The 15,899-nt window shown below is 53.2% G+C and overlaps 1 protein-coding gene across 2 annotated transcripts in view; it reads left to right on the forward strand.

Moving 5' to 3' along the window:
• Positions 1-15,575, forward strand: part of SDK2 (sidekick cell adhesion molecule 2) — a 306,801-nt gene extending 291,226 nt beyond the window's left edge. For both annotated transcript variants that reach the window (XM_055242380.2, XM_055242381.2), the window contains 5 exons: positions 1,874-2,038; positions 3,771-3,911; positions 4,186-4,321; positions 5,832-5,958; positions 14,964-15,575. In XM_055242380.2, coding sequence (XP_055098355.1) covers positions 1,874-2,038; positions 3,771-3,911; positions 4,186-4,321; positions 5,832-5,958; positions 14,964-15,317 — 923 coding nt within the window. In that variant the 3' untranslated portion in view covers positions 15,318-15,575. The remainder of the gene's footprint in view (positions 1-1,873; positions 2,039-3,770; positions 3,912-4,185; positions 4,322-5,831; positions 5,959-14,963) is intronic.
• The last annotated feature ends 324 nt before the right edge of the window (positions 15,576-15,899 follow it).

Raw genomic sequence — 15,899 nt, forward strand, 5'->3', positions numbered from 1 at the left:
CAGCACCCGCACCGCTCCGACTGAACAGCATGAAGGTGAATTATGTCCCACGAGGGCAAGGCCCAGAGAGCCACGGATAAAGAGGGGAAGGGGATCTGAGGGAAGCTCAAGTGCAAAGGACAGAGGTGGCTGAGGCCAGCACAGGGTGGAGAAGAGACAGGGGACCCCGGGAGCCCCCGCGGCCCCTCTTTCTCTTCTCTGCTCTGCTCCTAAGAAAGAAGGTGGCTGAAGAGGAGCTCACCAGATCCGGGCAACTTGATTAAACCCACTCAGCAAACCCAAATTTTTCCTGTTGGCTGAGCGCGATGGCTCACACCTGTAACCCCAGCACTTTGAGAGGCTGAGGTGTAAGGATCGCTTGAGCCCAGGAGGTTGAGGCTGCAGTGAGCCAAGAGCACACCACTGCACTCTAGCCTCGGCAACAGAGCGAGACCCTCTCTCAAAACAATTTTTTTTAAACCAAATCTTTCCTGCAGCTGTTACTAAAAAGAAAAGAAAAAGACCTGGTGTGGTGGCTCACACGTGTAATCCTAACACTTTGGGAGGCCAAGGCAGGCGGATCACCTGAGGTCAGGAGTTCAAGACCAGCCTGGCCAACATGATGAAACCCCGTCTCTACTAAAAAATACAAAATTTAGCTGGGCATGGTGGAGTAAGCCTGTAATCCCAGCTACCCGGGAGGCTGAGGTGGGAAAATAGCTTGAACCCGGGAGGCAGAGGTTGCGGTGAGCTGAGATGGCACCACTGCACTCCAGCCTGGATGACAGAGTGAGACTCCATCTCAAAAAAAAAAAAAAAAAAGTCCAGGCACAGTGGCTCACACCTGTAATCCCAGCACTTTGGGAGGCCAAGGCAGGCAGATCACCTGAGGCCGAGAGTTTGAGACCAGCCTGACCAACATGGAGAAACCCTGTCTCTACTAAAAATACAAAATTAGTCGGGCATGGTGGACTCAGAAGGCTGAGGCAGGAGAATTGCTTGAACTCAGGAGGCAGAGGTTGCTGTGAGCCGAGATCATGCCATTGCACTCCAGCCTGGGCAACAAGAGCGAAACTCTGTCTCAAAACAAAGAAAAAAGAAAAATATCGCTCTTATTTTTGTCTCCTGCCACCATTGTGTATGTTTTGAATTAGGAAAGGGGGTGAGTTAAGTAAAGAAGGGTATTCCCATATGATAATGTCTTAGGCAGTCACTTAAAATCATGTTTCCGACCATTTTTAATGAAGTGGAAGACAGAATCCATAGTGTTCTGCCTGCACAAGTGCTAATTCCTTGAGCCAGTTTCTCTGGACAGTGGTTCTGTCATTGGTTGTGACAGTACTTTCTGCACAGTACGTATCTCTTAATGTAGCACAGATATTTTAATAAAAAGAATAAAAGAGATGCTCCAAAAGGTGTCTTTTTTTTTTTTTTTTTTTTTGAGACTGAGTCTTGCTCTGCTGCCCGGGCCGGAATGCAATGGCGTGATCTCAGCTCACTGCAACTTCCATCTCCCAGCTTCAAGCAATTCCCTGCCTCAGCTTCCCCAGCAGCTGGGATTACAGGCATGTGCCACCACACCAGGCTAATTTTTGTATTTTTAGTAGAGACAGGGTTTCGCCATGTTGGCTAGGCTGGTCTCGAACTCCTAACCTCAGGTGATCCACCCGCCTCGGTCTCTCAAAGTGCTGGAATTACAGGCATGAGCCACCGTGCTTGGCCCAAAAGCTGTCATTTTAAGACACTTCAAGGGAGGACCAAGGCCTGTGATTCAGTGTGGAGCAGGGAGGATCCAACAGGCCCAGCCCTCAGGGAGCATAGTCAGAACGGGGCTGGGAGCGGGATTTGGGGCTCCCCCTCACCTCCCAGGGCCTCCATCTCTGTGCTGCTGCAGACGAGGGACTATGGGACATCCTCATCAAAGACATCCCCAAGGAGGTGAGCTCCTACACGTTCAGCATGGACATCCTGAAGCCGGGCGTGAGCTATGACTTCCGGGTCATCGCGGTCAACGACTATGGCTTCGGCACCCCCAGCAGCCCCTCCCAGTCTGTGCCAGGTACCGGCCTGGGGGCGGAGGGAGTGGGGGAGCCCCACAGCAGAGCCTGGGGACTGACACTGGGCAGGGGGAAGGAGGAGAGGCACCAGGGCACCAGGAGCATGGGGCAGGAACCAAAACGCATTGTCCCCTTGGGGCTGTGAAGAGGCAAGTGCTGGTGCCCAGGCCTGGGTCAGCCCTCAAGACCAGAGGAAACTAGGGGTCTTCATCTTTGGGGCTCCCTTTCAAGGAACTCCAGAAGCCCTGGGTAGGGGCAGAGCAGAGGGCCCAAGATGCAAACTTCCATGCACTCATCACCCAGGACGTTCATGGGCACCAGGCCATAAACTGTCTTTCCATGGAAACCTCCAGCCCCAACGTGGCAGGGTCAGCAGCCTGCAGAGCAGCAAAGACACAGGTGGGCCTCAGGCCTGACTGGGCAGTGGCCGGGTGCAGCAGGGTCACCACCCCTCCCGTTTTCCTCCCCTCATTCTTCCTATCTGGCATGTCTTAGAGCGCACAAAGGGCTCTGCTATCTAAACCCTTGACCCAAAATGTTATCACTAACCACTCTGAATACAAAGGCCCCTTCCCCCAAGCAGAAGCACAACTCAAAGGAACCCAGCCTCCTCCCCCTGCCACACATTGCCCACATTGAAGAACCAAATCTTCCCCTTTACCCACATTGAAAAAACCAAATCCTGGGACAGAAGTGCTTCAAGGCTGAAACAGAGAGCCCATCCCTTGTCCACACAGCATGGGTAGTCCTGGCTGGGTGCAGAAAGCACAGTCTAGGGGTTTTGAAAAAAGGGAGCTCTACCTGGAAGAGACATCCTAAAGACCCTCTCACCACACTCTGGTTTTTCTTCAGATCATGTAAATCTTTCACCTTTAACTAAAGAACCCCTGTCCCTAAAGAACCTCCCAATTCCCCCTGCCTTCTGCTTTAACCAAAGAACCTCCCAATTCCCCCTGCCTTCTGCTACCAGGAAAAATTTCACTCCAAACTAAACCTCAGGAAAAGCTCTCTCAGCTTCCTGCAGGCCAGAGAAGCACCTTTCCCCACACAGATTTAGGTATGCTTATCAAGATAGCCCCTAGACAAGTACAAAAGAAAAAAAGAAAAGGGGCTGGGAATGGTGGCTCACGTCTGTAATCCCAACACTTTGGGAGGCCTAGGCAGGTGGATCACCTGAGGTCAGGAGTTAGAGACCAGCCTGGCCAACATGGTGAAACCCCGTGTCTATTAAAAATACAAAGATTAGCCGGGTGTGGTGGCAGGCACCTATAATCCCAGTTACTTGGGAAGCTGAGGCAGGAGAATTGCTTGAACCCAGGAGGTAGAGTTTGCAGTGAGCCAAGATCATGCCATTGCCCTCCAGCCTGGGAAACAAGAGTGAAACTCTGTCTCAAAAAAAAAAAAAAAAAAGAGAAAAAGTAGCTAAGACACTGCCACTCTCCCCTCCTATGTCCCTGGCAGACATCACTAATCAATCTTAGCACTCTTTCCTGTTGAGCCAGGTAGCCATCTCAGAACTCATCTGACATCAGCCCTCCAGGCAACCCTTTACCGACTGATCAGAGCGGATACTTGAGGTGAAACTATCCTTACAGAGGTTCTGCCTCATTCGGAGGGCACAGACCCTGCCTTCCCATAGATTGTGAACTGTTAGTAGGGTCCCAACTGGAACAGGAGATTTGGAGGGAGGAGGGGGCTGAGCACCCTATATACCTGACCCCATCCGTGCTCCAGCCCAGAAAGCCAACCCCTTCTATGAGGAGTGGTGGTTCTTGGTGGTCATCGCCCTGGTCGGCCTCATCTTCATCTTGCTTCTGGTCTTCGTGCTCATCATCCGGGGCCAGAGCAAGAAGTACGCCAAGAAGACAGATTCGGGTGAGTGAGCTGGCACCAGCCGTGCTGGCTGGACTTGACGTTTACGTATCTCCTTTTTGGCCAGAACAGGGGTGATCAGGTCCCTCTCCTGGCTCCTGGCAGTGCACCTGCTCTGGTGGGTGGGGCAGCCTAGGGTTTCTACACACAATCTCAATCTCTTATTTTGGTCTCAACTCTACCAAGAGAAAGAGGGGATAACCCAGCCAGGTGGGGAGTGGTATGGGAGAGGGGAGGCCACACAATCTAAAGGGTGTCAGTCTCCCCCCGACTTCAGGGAACAGTGCCAAGTCTGGAGCCCTAGGCCACAGCGAGATGATGAGCTTGGATGAAAGCAGCTTCCCTGCCCTGGAACTCAACAGGCGGCTCTCCGTCAAGAACTCTTTCTGCCGAAAGAACGGCCTGTACACCAGGTACTGGGCCCTCTGCGTGGGTGGGGGGCCAGGCCCAGCAGTGCCCAGGTGGGGAGAATGCTGGGGAAGGCCATAGAGCAGGCAGTGCCCACCTGACCATACCTTGTCCTGGGAAACACCATTCAAGCCTCAGGGCTGGGAATGATCAGCAGAAAGACACGGTGGGGCCCAAGCAGGACAACTAGGGTCCCAGTCCCCACCATGCCCAGTCACAGCCTGGGGGTGAGGGCGCACTGGGGAGAAATGTACAAGGAGGTACCTACTAAGAGTTCCTGACAGTAACAGTAGAATGCAAATAACTGGCAAAATTTTGCAAACAAACCAACTGCTGTTCGGAGCCAACTGCCAGGGAAACAGCCCTACAGATCATCACTTGCCCCAAAGGCAAGACAGGCCCAGCCAACACAGACCAAGCAAAAACACCTTAGCAAAGGACGCCTGAGCATCCCCATTATCGCTATGCCCTACTGTCTTCCTCCCCATTTGGGAAACCCTCTCCCCCGGTCCTTATTTATAGCTGTTAAAGGACAACCTCCTATCCCCATCAGCCTCAAAGGGCAGCATCTGAAAGCAGCCCATGAGGACAGGACAAGGCTCGTGGCGCAAGCACAGCTCCTATTTTCTCCTGACTTCTTTCTAACCCCAGCCCCCTCCTAGGCCCTACTCCCTGTGGCCACCGGGCTGCCCATTTCCAAGGGCAGGAGCAGCTGCTGGGGCCCACCTGACCCTCCCCTGATGTGTGGCGGTTTTCTGTTCCCCTGAGCTCAAGAAAGACTGGGCCAGAGGGCTCCTGTCTCCAGCCTCAGCCCCATTGGCATTCCCAGCTCACTGGAGGCGGCAGTCAGGAGGAGTCCAGCCTCTCTCAGGAGCTCACAAAGCTTCCCTCTGTCTCTGTCTTAGAGGGACGAAGCTATGTGTGTGTTCATCTAGAGGATGGAGGGAGGGGCTCCCAAAGCCGAGCTCTTATCCTCTGCCAAATCCAGCCTTCCAAAGAAAGAGCTGTTTGAGGCCCCCACAGCAGGCCCAGCCAGGCCCAGCATGGCCATAGCAGCCCCGCCAGGCTGGCTCCGGGGCCCTGCCACATGTAACAAGGGGGCATTTCACATGTGGCCTCACCTTCCCCTGCCCTTCCCAGCCTCTCCTACCCACAGCGCACACACATCCAGGCCCCTGTGTGCCCCCAAAGCCACGGTGTGTACACAAAAATCCCGTTTGCACCAAAGCAGCCCCAGGATGTGGGGTCCTAAACCCAGAAACTGAGACATCCCCCTACATTCACCCTGCATGTTGCCATGACAGCGTTAGCCGGGCACCCCATTTTTCCCTCTTTGTCCTCCTCCGGATTCCTATCTCCCAGGCCCAGGCCCCTGGAAGGCAGACCCAGGAAGGAGGAGGAGCACAGGGTGGCAGGGATCCCTGTTCCCCAGGCCCCCACTGTGGTCTCCCTAGGCCAGGGGAGGCTGCTCTGAGTGAGTGCATCTCTCAGCCCCCACTGCCCTACTCTCTCCAGGTCTCCCCCCAGGCCCAGCCCGGGCAGCCTGCACTACTCGGATGAGGATGTCACCAAGTACAATGACCTCATTCCTGCAGAGAGCAGCAGCCTGACCGAGAAGCCCTCAGAAATCTCCGACTCTCAGGTGAGGGCAGGAGGGCCAGGTGTCTTGCAGGGGCAGGGGACAGGGAGCAGCGCCTCCCAGAGTGGGGTGGTGAACATAGATGGGCTTTCTTCCTTTCCCTCAAGGGGCAGCAAATACTAAGGGGCCCAAGAAACCACCTTGAAGTCATATATGGGCCATTTGTCCCCTCCCAAGTTCTGCTCAAAGTTTGCAGCCAGTGCTAATGGGGTCCCGGGAACCTTGATCATAGGGGGTCCCCCGAAGAGCATGGCCCCCTCTACTTTCAGGGGTCACCCCACAGGCTCAGTTTCTCATTAGGGCTGGCCTGCAAGGGAGCATGCTGAAGGTGCGGAGAGGGAGACTCTGGGGAGAAGGTTGACACACAGCCCTGCATTCCAGGCCAGAGGCCTGGAAAAATGCTCAACTTCACTACTCATGGATCAAAACAAGCTTCAGAAACAGGGCTGGGTGCCCTGGAGCCCCGAGGATGAGAAGCAGTGTAGACCAGGGGGACGTTAAGCTTTGGAGCTTTGGACCTGAGTGTGAATCCTGGCTTTGCTGCCTGTGACCTGGGGTGCCCTGGGTGTGCCAAGTAACCTTTCCAAGCCTCAGTTTCCCCATCTGTGGAACAGGCAGAGGTGATAATAGGCTCTGTCCTGAGGCTATGGGGAGGATCTGCTGAGATTAGACACAGACGAACTCAGTGTAGAGCCAGGCACACGGCAACCATTCCGTAAATGTCAGCTTCTATATGAAGAGGGAGTCGGTGCCTCTGGAAGACACAGAGCTTCAAAGAGCAGCCATTAGGTGGGTCACGCGGGGACACTGTGTCCCAGGCTGTGGGGGGAGGGGCTGTGTGTATTCCAACCATGCAGCCTTACAGCTTCCCACCCTCACCCTCTCTGCCTCAGCCAAGCCCAGTGGTTATTGAGGAAAGGGCCACGAAAGGCCACTGCGTCCCACGCCCTGGACCTTTCTGCCCAGGCCTGGGAGAGGAAGTGAAGGAAGAGGTGCCAGCAGGGAGCTGGGCTGCTGGCTGTGCAGGAGGTGCCAAGAAGCCTGGGATCACGTTGTGGGCCCCGTGGGCTGAGGGCCTCTCACTCACTGCTGTTTTGTTCAGCTCCAGGGTTACTGATGGGCTTGGCAGAGCCGAGAAGGCTGGACCTAACTCCCTAGCTCAAAGTTGGCAGGGACAGAGACCCCCAACTTAGCATGGCTTACCCAGGAACTTATTATGGGGGACAAAACCCACATGATCCAAGTTATGAGTTTTTTTGTTGTTAAGACAGGGTCTTGCTCTGGAGTGCAGTGGTGCAATCTCCGCTTACTGAGACCTCCGCCTCCTGGGTTCAAGCGATTCTCGTGCCTCAGCCTCCCGAGGAGCTGGGATTACAGGCATGCGCCACCACCCCTCACTAATTTTTGTATTTTAGTAGAGATGGGGTTTCACTATGTTGGCCTGGCTGGTCTCAAATGCCTGACCTCAAGTGTTCCCCTGCCTCGGCCTCCCAAAGTGCTGGGATTACAGGTGTGAACCACTGTGCCCGGCCCCACTGTGGTCCTTATGAGGCTCCTAAATAAGTCAGTGCTGCCACTCAGCCATGTGAGAAGCAGCTCGGCTACCAATCAGCATCTGCAATGCGGAGCCCCCACCATTGCAACCTTCAAGTGTGGGCTGATGGGGATGCCACTGGTAGTTCTCCTGCCTGTGACAGTTTGTGCAAGGGTACGTCCCTGAGGATCAGCAGCTGCACAGGCCAGAACCCCTCGGTTTCAGCCGCCAGGAAAAATAACTGCCTCTCTTTTCAAGGACACCCCTTCCCCCAGGTCTTTGGAGAGTGGGTTTTGCATATGCCACCTGGTTTATATTCTGAGTCAGACCACCCAAAACTCACTCTCCAAAATTGGCGGAAGTCTGCCCAGTCGTTTTCCTGTGATATGGCAATAAACAAAGCGTCAGTTTGACTTATAAACAAACACATATGATGTGATGTGAGAAAGGCTATAATTCAGCTGGGGGTGATGGGCTAGAAGAGAGAGGGGCTGGCTCTCCCGTAGAGGGCCCAGGGTGCAGGAGAAAGGGGCACCAGGCAGAGGGCAGGATGCACACAAAGACCGGAGATTTAAAGGCCCCTGACCTGTTTGATGGAACTTTAACACTGCAGCCTGGCTGGACGGCAACTTCATTTTCAAAAGAAGAGCCCAAGTTTTGTACAAAAAAAAATATATATATATACTTAGCATACAAGTAAATCTCAATGGAAAAGAAATTCTGAGCCCATGGCACACACCATGTAATCTTGATCTCCAGTTCTTGCAGTATCACGGACAGCCTCTTCAAGTGCATTGAAATCAAATTAAGCACACTTTAAAAAGAAGATACACAGAGCAAATCATGTTTTGTTTTTCTTTTTTTTTTTTTCTCTTGAGACGGAGTTTCACCCTCGTTGCCTAGGCTGGAGTATGATGGCACGATCTTGGCTCACTGCAACCTCCGCTTCCCAGGTTCAAACAATTCTCCTGCCTCAGCCTCCCAAGTAGCTGGGATTACACGCGTGTGCCACCATGCCCAGCTAATTTTGTATTTTTAGTAGAGATGGGGTTTCACCATGTTGGTCAGGCTGGTCTAGAGCTCCTGACCTCAAGTGATCCACCCACCTCGGCCTCACAAAATGCTGGGATCACAGGTATGAGCCACAGCGCCCAGCTGTGAAACATATTTTCTGTACTATTTATGATGCACAGATTTATAATAGCAAACATTTACGAAGTGTTTAGTAGAAGCCAGGAAGGATTCTAAGGATTGTTCGTGAATGACACCACCTAAGCTTCAGAGTCCTCTGGGAGGCACTGGAGGCATTAAGGCCATTTTCAAGTAAAGATGATGAAAAAGAGAGTTGGGAAGGCCCCCACCCCCTGACAACAAGCCCAGAATGCATCCCGCCCCCTTTCTCCCTATGACATCTGCCCTGCATACCGGCACAGGTAAGACTCTGTGTGGTACCTGGGAGGAGTAAGTAATGGGTTTGCTCTCTGTGAAGCTCATTCATTCATTCCTTGATGCATTTACTCAACAGCTATTTGTTCTGTACCCACAAAATGGAATCAGATGCTATATAGGAATGATGGCTATAGTAATGGGCAAGACAGACTCTAATGAATGTTGCGTTACAATATGTTATGGTTTATTAGGGAAGACCACATGTGTATAAATAACTACATTTTCATTTCTCATTCAAATAGTATGGAACAACAGCAACTTGCGGAAGAGGAAGAAAGTGGTGAACAAAAGTCTTTCTATTTTTTTTTTTTTTTTTTTTTTGAGACGAAGTCTCGCTCTTGTCCCCCAAGCTGGAGTGCAATGGCGCGATCTCAGCTCACTGCAACCTCTGCCTCCCAGGTTCAAGCCATTCTCCTGCCTCAGCCTCCGGAATAGCTGGGATTACAGGCACCTACCATCATGCCCAGCTAATTTTTGTATTTTTAGTAAAGACAGGTTTCACCATGTTGGCCAGGCTGGTCTTGAACTCCTGACCTCAGGTGATCCGCCCACCTCGGCCTCCCAAAGTGCTGGGATTACAGGCATGAGCCACCGCACCTGGCCAAGTATTTCTGTTTCTTTCCTGCGGTGCAGAAGCAGATAAAGCACCATAAGGAGACCACTTCCCCTGGAGGCCCAGAGAAGGCTGCCTGAAGGAGGTGGCATTTATTTGAGCTGGGCCTCAAAGTGTGAACAGGACTGGGTCATGCCTAGAAGGGAGATGGCAGAACATAACCCTGCTCCATGCAGCTGGCTGGAGCAGGGTTATGTTCTTCCATCACCCTTCTACTGAATGGCTCTGACCTTTTACCTGTGTTTGCCTCTTTTCCATCAGATTAGGCCATGAGTCCAACAGGCTCAGCTGAGACCTCACTGATAGCCTGACCATCCCCCAGATCCTGGCAGCCCAAGCTTGTGCCAAACGAGAAACACGCTGCAGGGCAGAGACAGGCCGGGGAGAGGCAAAGCTACATACTGTGTGCCAAGCCCTGTGCTTTGTATATTCTCATTTAACATCTAGCTGTCCTGCCATGCAAGTGAAACTATCCCCATTTAACAGCTGGGGAAAGTGAGGTTCAGAGAAGTCAAGCAGTATGCCCTTGGTCACAGAGTTCAGAAGTACAAGCAACTGGGATTCAAATCTAGAGCCAGCTTGCTTGGAGGGTCATGCCTACTGCAGCCTGGCCTCGTGCAGCTGCCCAGCACGGAGAGGAGATTGAAGGAAAGAGGCCTTCACTGCCTCCAACCCCACCCCAGTGACCTCCCTTGAGCCTCCTGACCACAGACATCTCTGAGAGCCGGTTGTGGGGGGAGGGGGGAGGGGTACACATTGGCTGTCACTTTACCTATAAGGGCACAGGTGGCACATATGACATTGCTTCTGAACTGACATTTTTCAAAGGACATTCTTGGGAGATTTCCAACTATCTTAGCACAGGGAGGCCAGAGCCTCAACAAAATTGTGCCTCCAGGGGCACAATTCAGAGGTTCTTCAGAGACACACAGGAGACACATCACCCCTACCCCACCTTTAATCCAGAGGCTGCAGCCCCTGCAGACAGACCCTGGCTGGCCCCCCGGGTAGAGGCATCCAGGGTACAGGCGGAACACCCTGCGCAGATGCGCTGCCGGCTTCAGGCTAGAATCAGTGCAGAGCCCCTGGGACTGTGGATGAGGGAGGGGCTCCTGCTTCCAGTCTCCCACGGAGTTTTACGGGATGACTTCTCTGTCATCTAGGGCAACACATTTCTCCCAAACTTCATGAGATTCAACAAGATAAGGGTCCCCTGCCTGACCCCAAGGTCTCAACACCGTCCCTAAGGCTGAGTCTGGTGCCAGATCCTTTGGGCTGGAGATGAACAAAAAAGCAAAAGGGCTTTGCTTTGCTTCCTCTTTTCTCCAGGAGTCCTGCCTCCTTCTGGCTCTCCCTCCCCACTCCCATCACCAGGCCTGGAGTCTGTGCTCCCCCTCCGCAGACCCCAGTAATTGCTGATTGAGTGGCTTTGAGGAGCTGTTAAGAGACCAGGGAGACGAAGCAGTCACTTGATTGCCTGGCGGCCTGGCAGGACAGCCCCTGAAAGGCCCCCTTTGTGCTGGGCCGGTCCCTGGGAAGCTGCATTCAATTACCGAGGCCCGTGAGAATTGAAAGCTGCAATAGGAGCCCATGGTTTTCCCCCTCGCTTTCTTCTCTTCTCGCCCTACCCCCACCCCGAAAAGAAACAGATGTTCAGGGAGATGAAGGCGGGAGCAGCAGTCGCTGATGCAAAGCCCTCCTGCTTGGGCTTTGGAAGGCGGAGCGGGTGAAGAGGCAGACCAGACTCTCGCCTGCCTGGCCCCTCCTGCAGCGCAGGCTCTGTTTGGCTCCCTGCTCTTCCTTCTGGTGCCTTCCATCCCTGAGATGCTGCCCATAGAATGCCTGGGATCAGTAGGCATTGGGCAAATAGTAGCTGGTAGGACGGGGATGGTCTACATGAGTGGGCTTTGGGATCTGGGCCTCTAGGAGGGCTAGAGAATCCCACTCCCCACCTTGCTTCCAGTCCGGACATGCCCCTCTTTTGGGGTCCGGGGTTAGGGGGTGGGGTAGCAGCTAACTTTCTTCTCCCATTCCAGCTGCCTGAGCACTGAGGCAGCCTCCCCGGCTTGCTGGCCCTTTCTAATCCCTCCCAGGGGAGCTTTGAGGCGTCTCACTCCATCTCTTCCCTTTCCCACTCAGGCCCACCCTCACTGTCCCTATTGATAATACCTTTTACAGCACTCTCTCCTGGGTTAGCTCACTTCACCCTGTGAACTATAGAACTCTACCCATTTTACAAACAAGGACACTGAGGCTGAGAGAGCCTGAGTCATGGCTCCACACTTCCTCTGCTGGTAAGAGCCAGAACTTCCCCGTGCCACAAGCTCCTCCCCTCAGAGACTCATTTCACTGTGGGATGGTCCCACAGTCATCCTGGGGTTGCTTCCTCTGCAAGGCTGGGGCCTGGGGCTAGCCAAAATTCTAGAACCCCTGGAGCTGATGCTAACAACTGTTCAAGTCAGTTAGTGGGTGGAGAGACCAAACCTGTAGGGAAAATTGAGGGACATCCCTGTGTGGTCCCCCACACTCACAGACCCTCACTGCTCCTGGGTGGGACAGACCCCCAGCCTCCTGCCTCACAGATCCCCGCTGCTCCAGGCCAGCCTCGCTCGGCCCAGCATCAGGTGCCCCCGCTCGGCATATGGAGTCTCCCTGGCCTGCCTGTGCCCCCTCTTTGTTCTCCTGGGCCGGCAGCTGGGCAGTAAGCACAGAAAGGGGCTTGTACTGTGCTGCATTGCGTCATAGGGCAGACCGAGCCCAGGGACTTCCCATTGTCTTGGGCAGCCGGCTGTGCCTGCCAAGAAGATTGAGGTCCTGGCGGGGGAGTGTCTGCTGGGGGGTGGTAAGGAGAGTGGCTGGGGTTGTAGAGGGGTGAGGAGAGGGAGGGGAGGGGCCAGATGGACTAGGGAGTATTTAATTCCTGCTGGGAGTCGGCACTGGGGGTTGGAGGGGGAGCTCTGTTCCCATCCTGTGGTCTCCAGGCAGGAGTGTAGGAGTTCAGAGGTGCGTGGGCTTTAGAAAATCAGGCAGATTGGAGTTCAAGCCCGGCGGGATCACTTCCCCAGCAAAACCCTCACCCTTTCTGTACTTTATGTGCAGTTTCGGTGCTCAGGTAGCAATAGGAGCTACAGCACAGAGGTGTGAAAACTAAATGCAGTTATGCACGTCAGCGTTTCGGACTGTCTGGCAGAGGGCCTGCTCCATTAGCGGGGATCGTTATAGTTCATCTCGTTGTAGCTACATCCCTCGAGATGTATCCCCATGTTATGAAGGACTCCAACTTCCTGAGAACAAGCCGTGCATCTCATTTCCCAAAGCCCAGGCCCTCTGGACAAAGGTCCCCACTCCATTTTCTTTACCTGTAAAGCAGGACACAGCTCCCCATCCCAAACTTGTCTGGACTGGGCTAACCGGCTTTTATGTTCTACTTGGATTGCTGTGATTCGCTAACTGCCCCCAGGCAGGGGCATTAGCTGGGTAGGACTGAGGAGGCCTGGGTAGGGTCCTCTGAGCTGCAGTGCACTGATCGTGTGCTGTGCACTGAAATCGGAGCACTTCTCTTCCAGAGAGTTCTGAGGGTGGGCCCATCTGTTGTCTTATTAGCTCTCAAAACATTGCTGGGAGCTCAGGGTAGGGGAAGGGGTGCACGATGTTTTTAGCTCCACAATTCAGATTTCACTTTCCAACCGAGATTGATTCTTGTTTGGGGCTGATGTCCCCAGTAGAGAGATGAAGCCTGTCCTAGGACATCAAAGTGTCAAAAAAAAAAAAAAAAAAAAAAGGAATAATTTAATGTTTTTATCTTTAAAAGAAAAAAAGAACTTTAGGCTGGGTGCCGTGTAATTATGCCTGTAATCCCAACACTTTGGGAGGCCGAGGCAGGAGCATAGTTTGGGCCCAGGAGTTTGAGACCAGCCTAGGCAACAAAGAGAGACCTCTATCTCTTAAAAAAACAAAACAAAACAAAACAAAAAAAACAGACCGGCCTCGGTGGCTCATGCCTGTAATCCCAGCACTTTGGGACGCCGAGGTGGGCAGATCATCTGAGGTTGGGAGTTCGAGGCCAGCTTGACCAACATGGTGAAACCCCATCTCTACTAAAAATACAAAAATTAGCCAGATGTGGTGGCACATGCCTGTAATCCCAGCTACTCAGGAGGCTGAGGCAGGAGAATTGCTTGAACCCGGGAGGCAGAGGTTGAGGTGAGCCAAGATCGTGCCACTGCACTCAAGCCTGGACGACAAGAGCAAAACTCCATCTCAAAAAGAAAAGAAAAAAACTTTAAGGTTTTCATTACATGAAAATTCTGAACTTTGGTTTAGATTTTTCTCATGCTTAGTTTGTGACCAAGTGTTGCTTTTATGTTGGATCACACGTGGACAGGCACAGGCATTTTTCACTGTCCGGAGCCTGTAAAGGTCCTAATTTGGCTCTGGCTTTGTCCCCAGTCACAAAGTAAAGCAGAAGCTGTGGACCAAGATGATAACTTAGTAGGTTGTGGTTGAACCTCAAAAACATGTCACTGTGTCAGAGAAGCCAGACACAAAAGGCCACATATTATATGATCCCATTTATATGAAAGTCCCAAATAAGTTAATCCCTGGAGACAAAACAGATTAGTGGTTGCCAGGGCAATGGATATAGGGAGTGCCCGGTGGGGGCACAGATGGGGAGTGACTGCTTCCTGGGTACAAGGTTTTACTTTGGGGTGATGGAAATGATTCAGGGCTGGATAGAAGTGGTGGTTGCACAACACTGTGAAGGTCCTAATGCACTGAGTCATAGACTTTAGAATGGTTCGCTTTCGGTTATGTGAACCTCACTTCAATTGAAAACAAAGGTAGGCTGGGCTTGGTGGCTCATGCCTGTAATCCCAGCACTTTGAGAGGCCAAGGCAGGTGGATCACCTGAGGTCAGGAGTTCAAGACCAACCTGGCCAACATGGTGAAACCCCTAAACATACCAAAAAAATTAGCCAGGCGTGGTAGCACATGTCTGTCATCCCAGCTACTCAGGAGGCTGAGGCAGGAGAATTGCTTGAACCTGGGAGTCGGAGATTGGAGTGAGCCAAGATCATGCCAATGCACTCCAGCCTGGGCAACAGCGAGATTCTGTCTCAAAAAAAAAAAAAGAAAAAAGAAAGGTCTTCTGATTCTATCAGGTATATCCCAGCTCTGGGCCAACCCCATAGTAGATCCTTCCGGTTCGGGATCTGCTCTGAAGGAAGCAGCAGGCGGGCACAAACAGGCAACAGACCCCCTTGGCAGCGAGGGGGCTGGGAGGCCCACAGTCCAAGTCTTGAAAGAGGCAGGGCAGAGTTTTGAACCAGAATGCCCTGTGCCTTCCGGCCCCAACCACAATGGCCTGTCCCTACGGGGCCACTGACACACCCTGATTCTCTGTCCTCCCAGGGAAGTGACAGCGAGTACGAGGTCGATTCAAACCACCAGAAGGCCCACTCCTTTGTCAACCACTACATCAGTGACCCCACATACTACAACTCGTGGCGGCGACAGCAGAAGGGCATCTCGAGGGCACAGGCCTACAGCTACACGGAGAGCGACTCGGGTGAGCCAGACCACGCCGCCGTCACCAACAGCACCAGCACCCAGCAGGGAAGCCTCTTTCGGCCCAAGGCCAGTCGGACTCCTACGCCCCAGAATCCCCCCAACCCCCCAAGTCAGCAGAGCACCCTCTACCGTCCCCCCAGCAGCCTGGCCCCAGGCTCCCGGGCTCCCATAGCAGGATTTTCATCATTTGTTTGACATCAGAAGAGGAAAAAGCAAGAAAGAGAAATGGCACCAAACTCCTCCTTTACCCCTCCTCTCACCGCCTGCCAGAAAACAAAAACACCAAGAAACCAAATCAACTTTTCACCTCCTGAGTTTATTTTTCCAGAGATTCCAGGGCCAGCAAAGCCGGCATTCAGAAGGAGGGAGAAAACCGTGAGAGGATGTGTGTGGCCAGCAGCTCTTCGGCTTTGAGATGGTGGGATTCACTGCTCCCTTGGGAATTACACGGAGCTGGGGAAGTGGCTGTGTCACTGCTATGGACACGGAGTGGGGTGGGCATCCGAATGAGAGGGGGAGCGAAGGCTAAGGACTGGAGGCCGCCAGGCAGGCACGGCCGAGGGAAGAAAAAGCTTCTTGATGTCCAGCCAGCTGCCCCCTTCCAGCCCCTCCAGGACCCCTGGACCCACTGCCACTGCTCTCTGCAAAAAGGATGGGCATCCCGGAGGCCACGCCTGTCTTCTCTCTCTGCTCCTCCTTCCCTCCATGCACCATCACCGTGGCTGGCAGGCATCGGACAGCCTCGTCCAGACCCCCTGCCCTGTCTTGGCAACCTCT

This window comes from Symphalangus syndactylus, chromosome 14, assembly GCF_028878055.3.
Source record: "Symphalangus syndactylus isolate Jambi chromosome 14, NHGRI_mSymSyn1-v2.1_pri, whole genome shotgun sequence".
NCBI lineage: Eukaryota > Metazoa > Chordata > Mammalia > Primates > Hylobatidae > Symphalangus > Symphalangus syndactylus.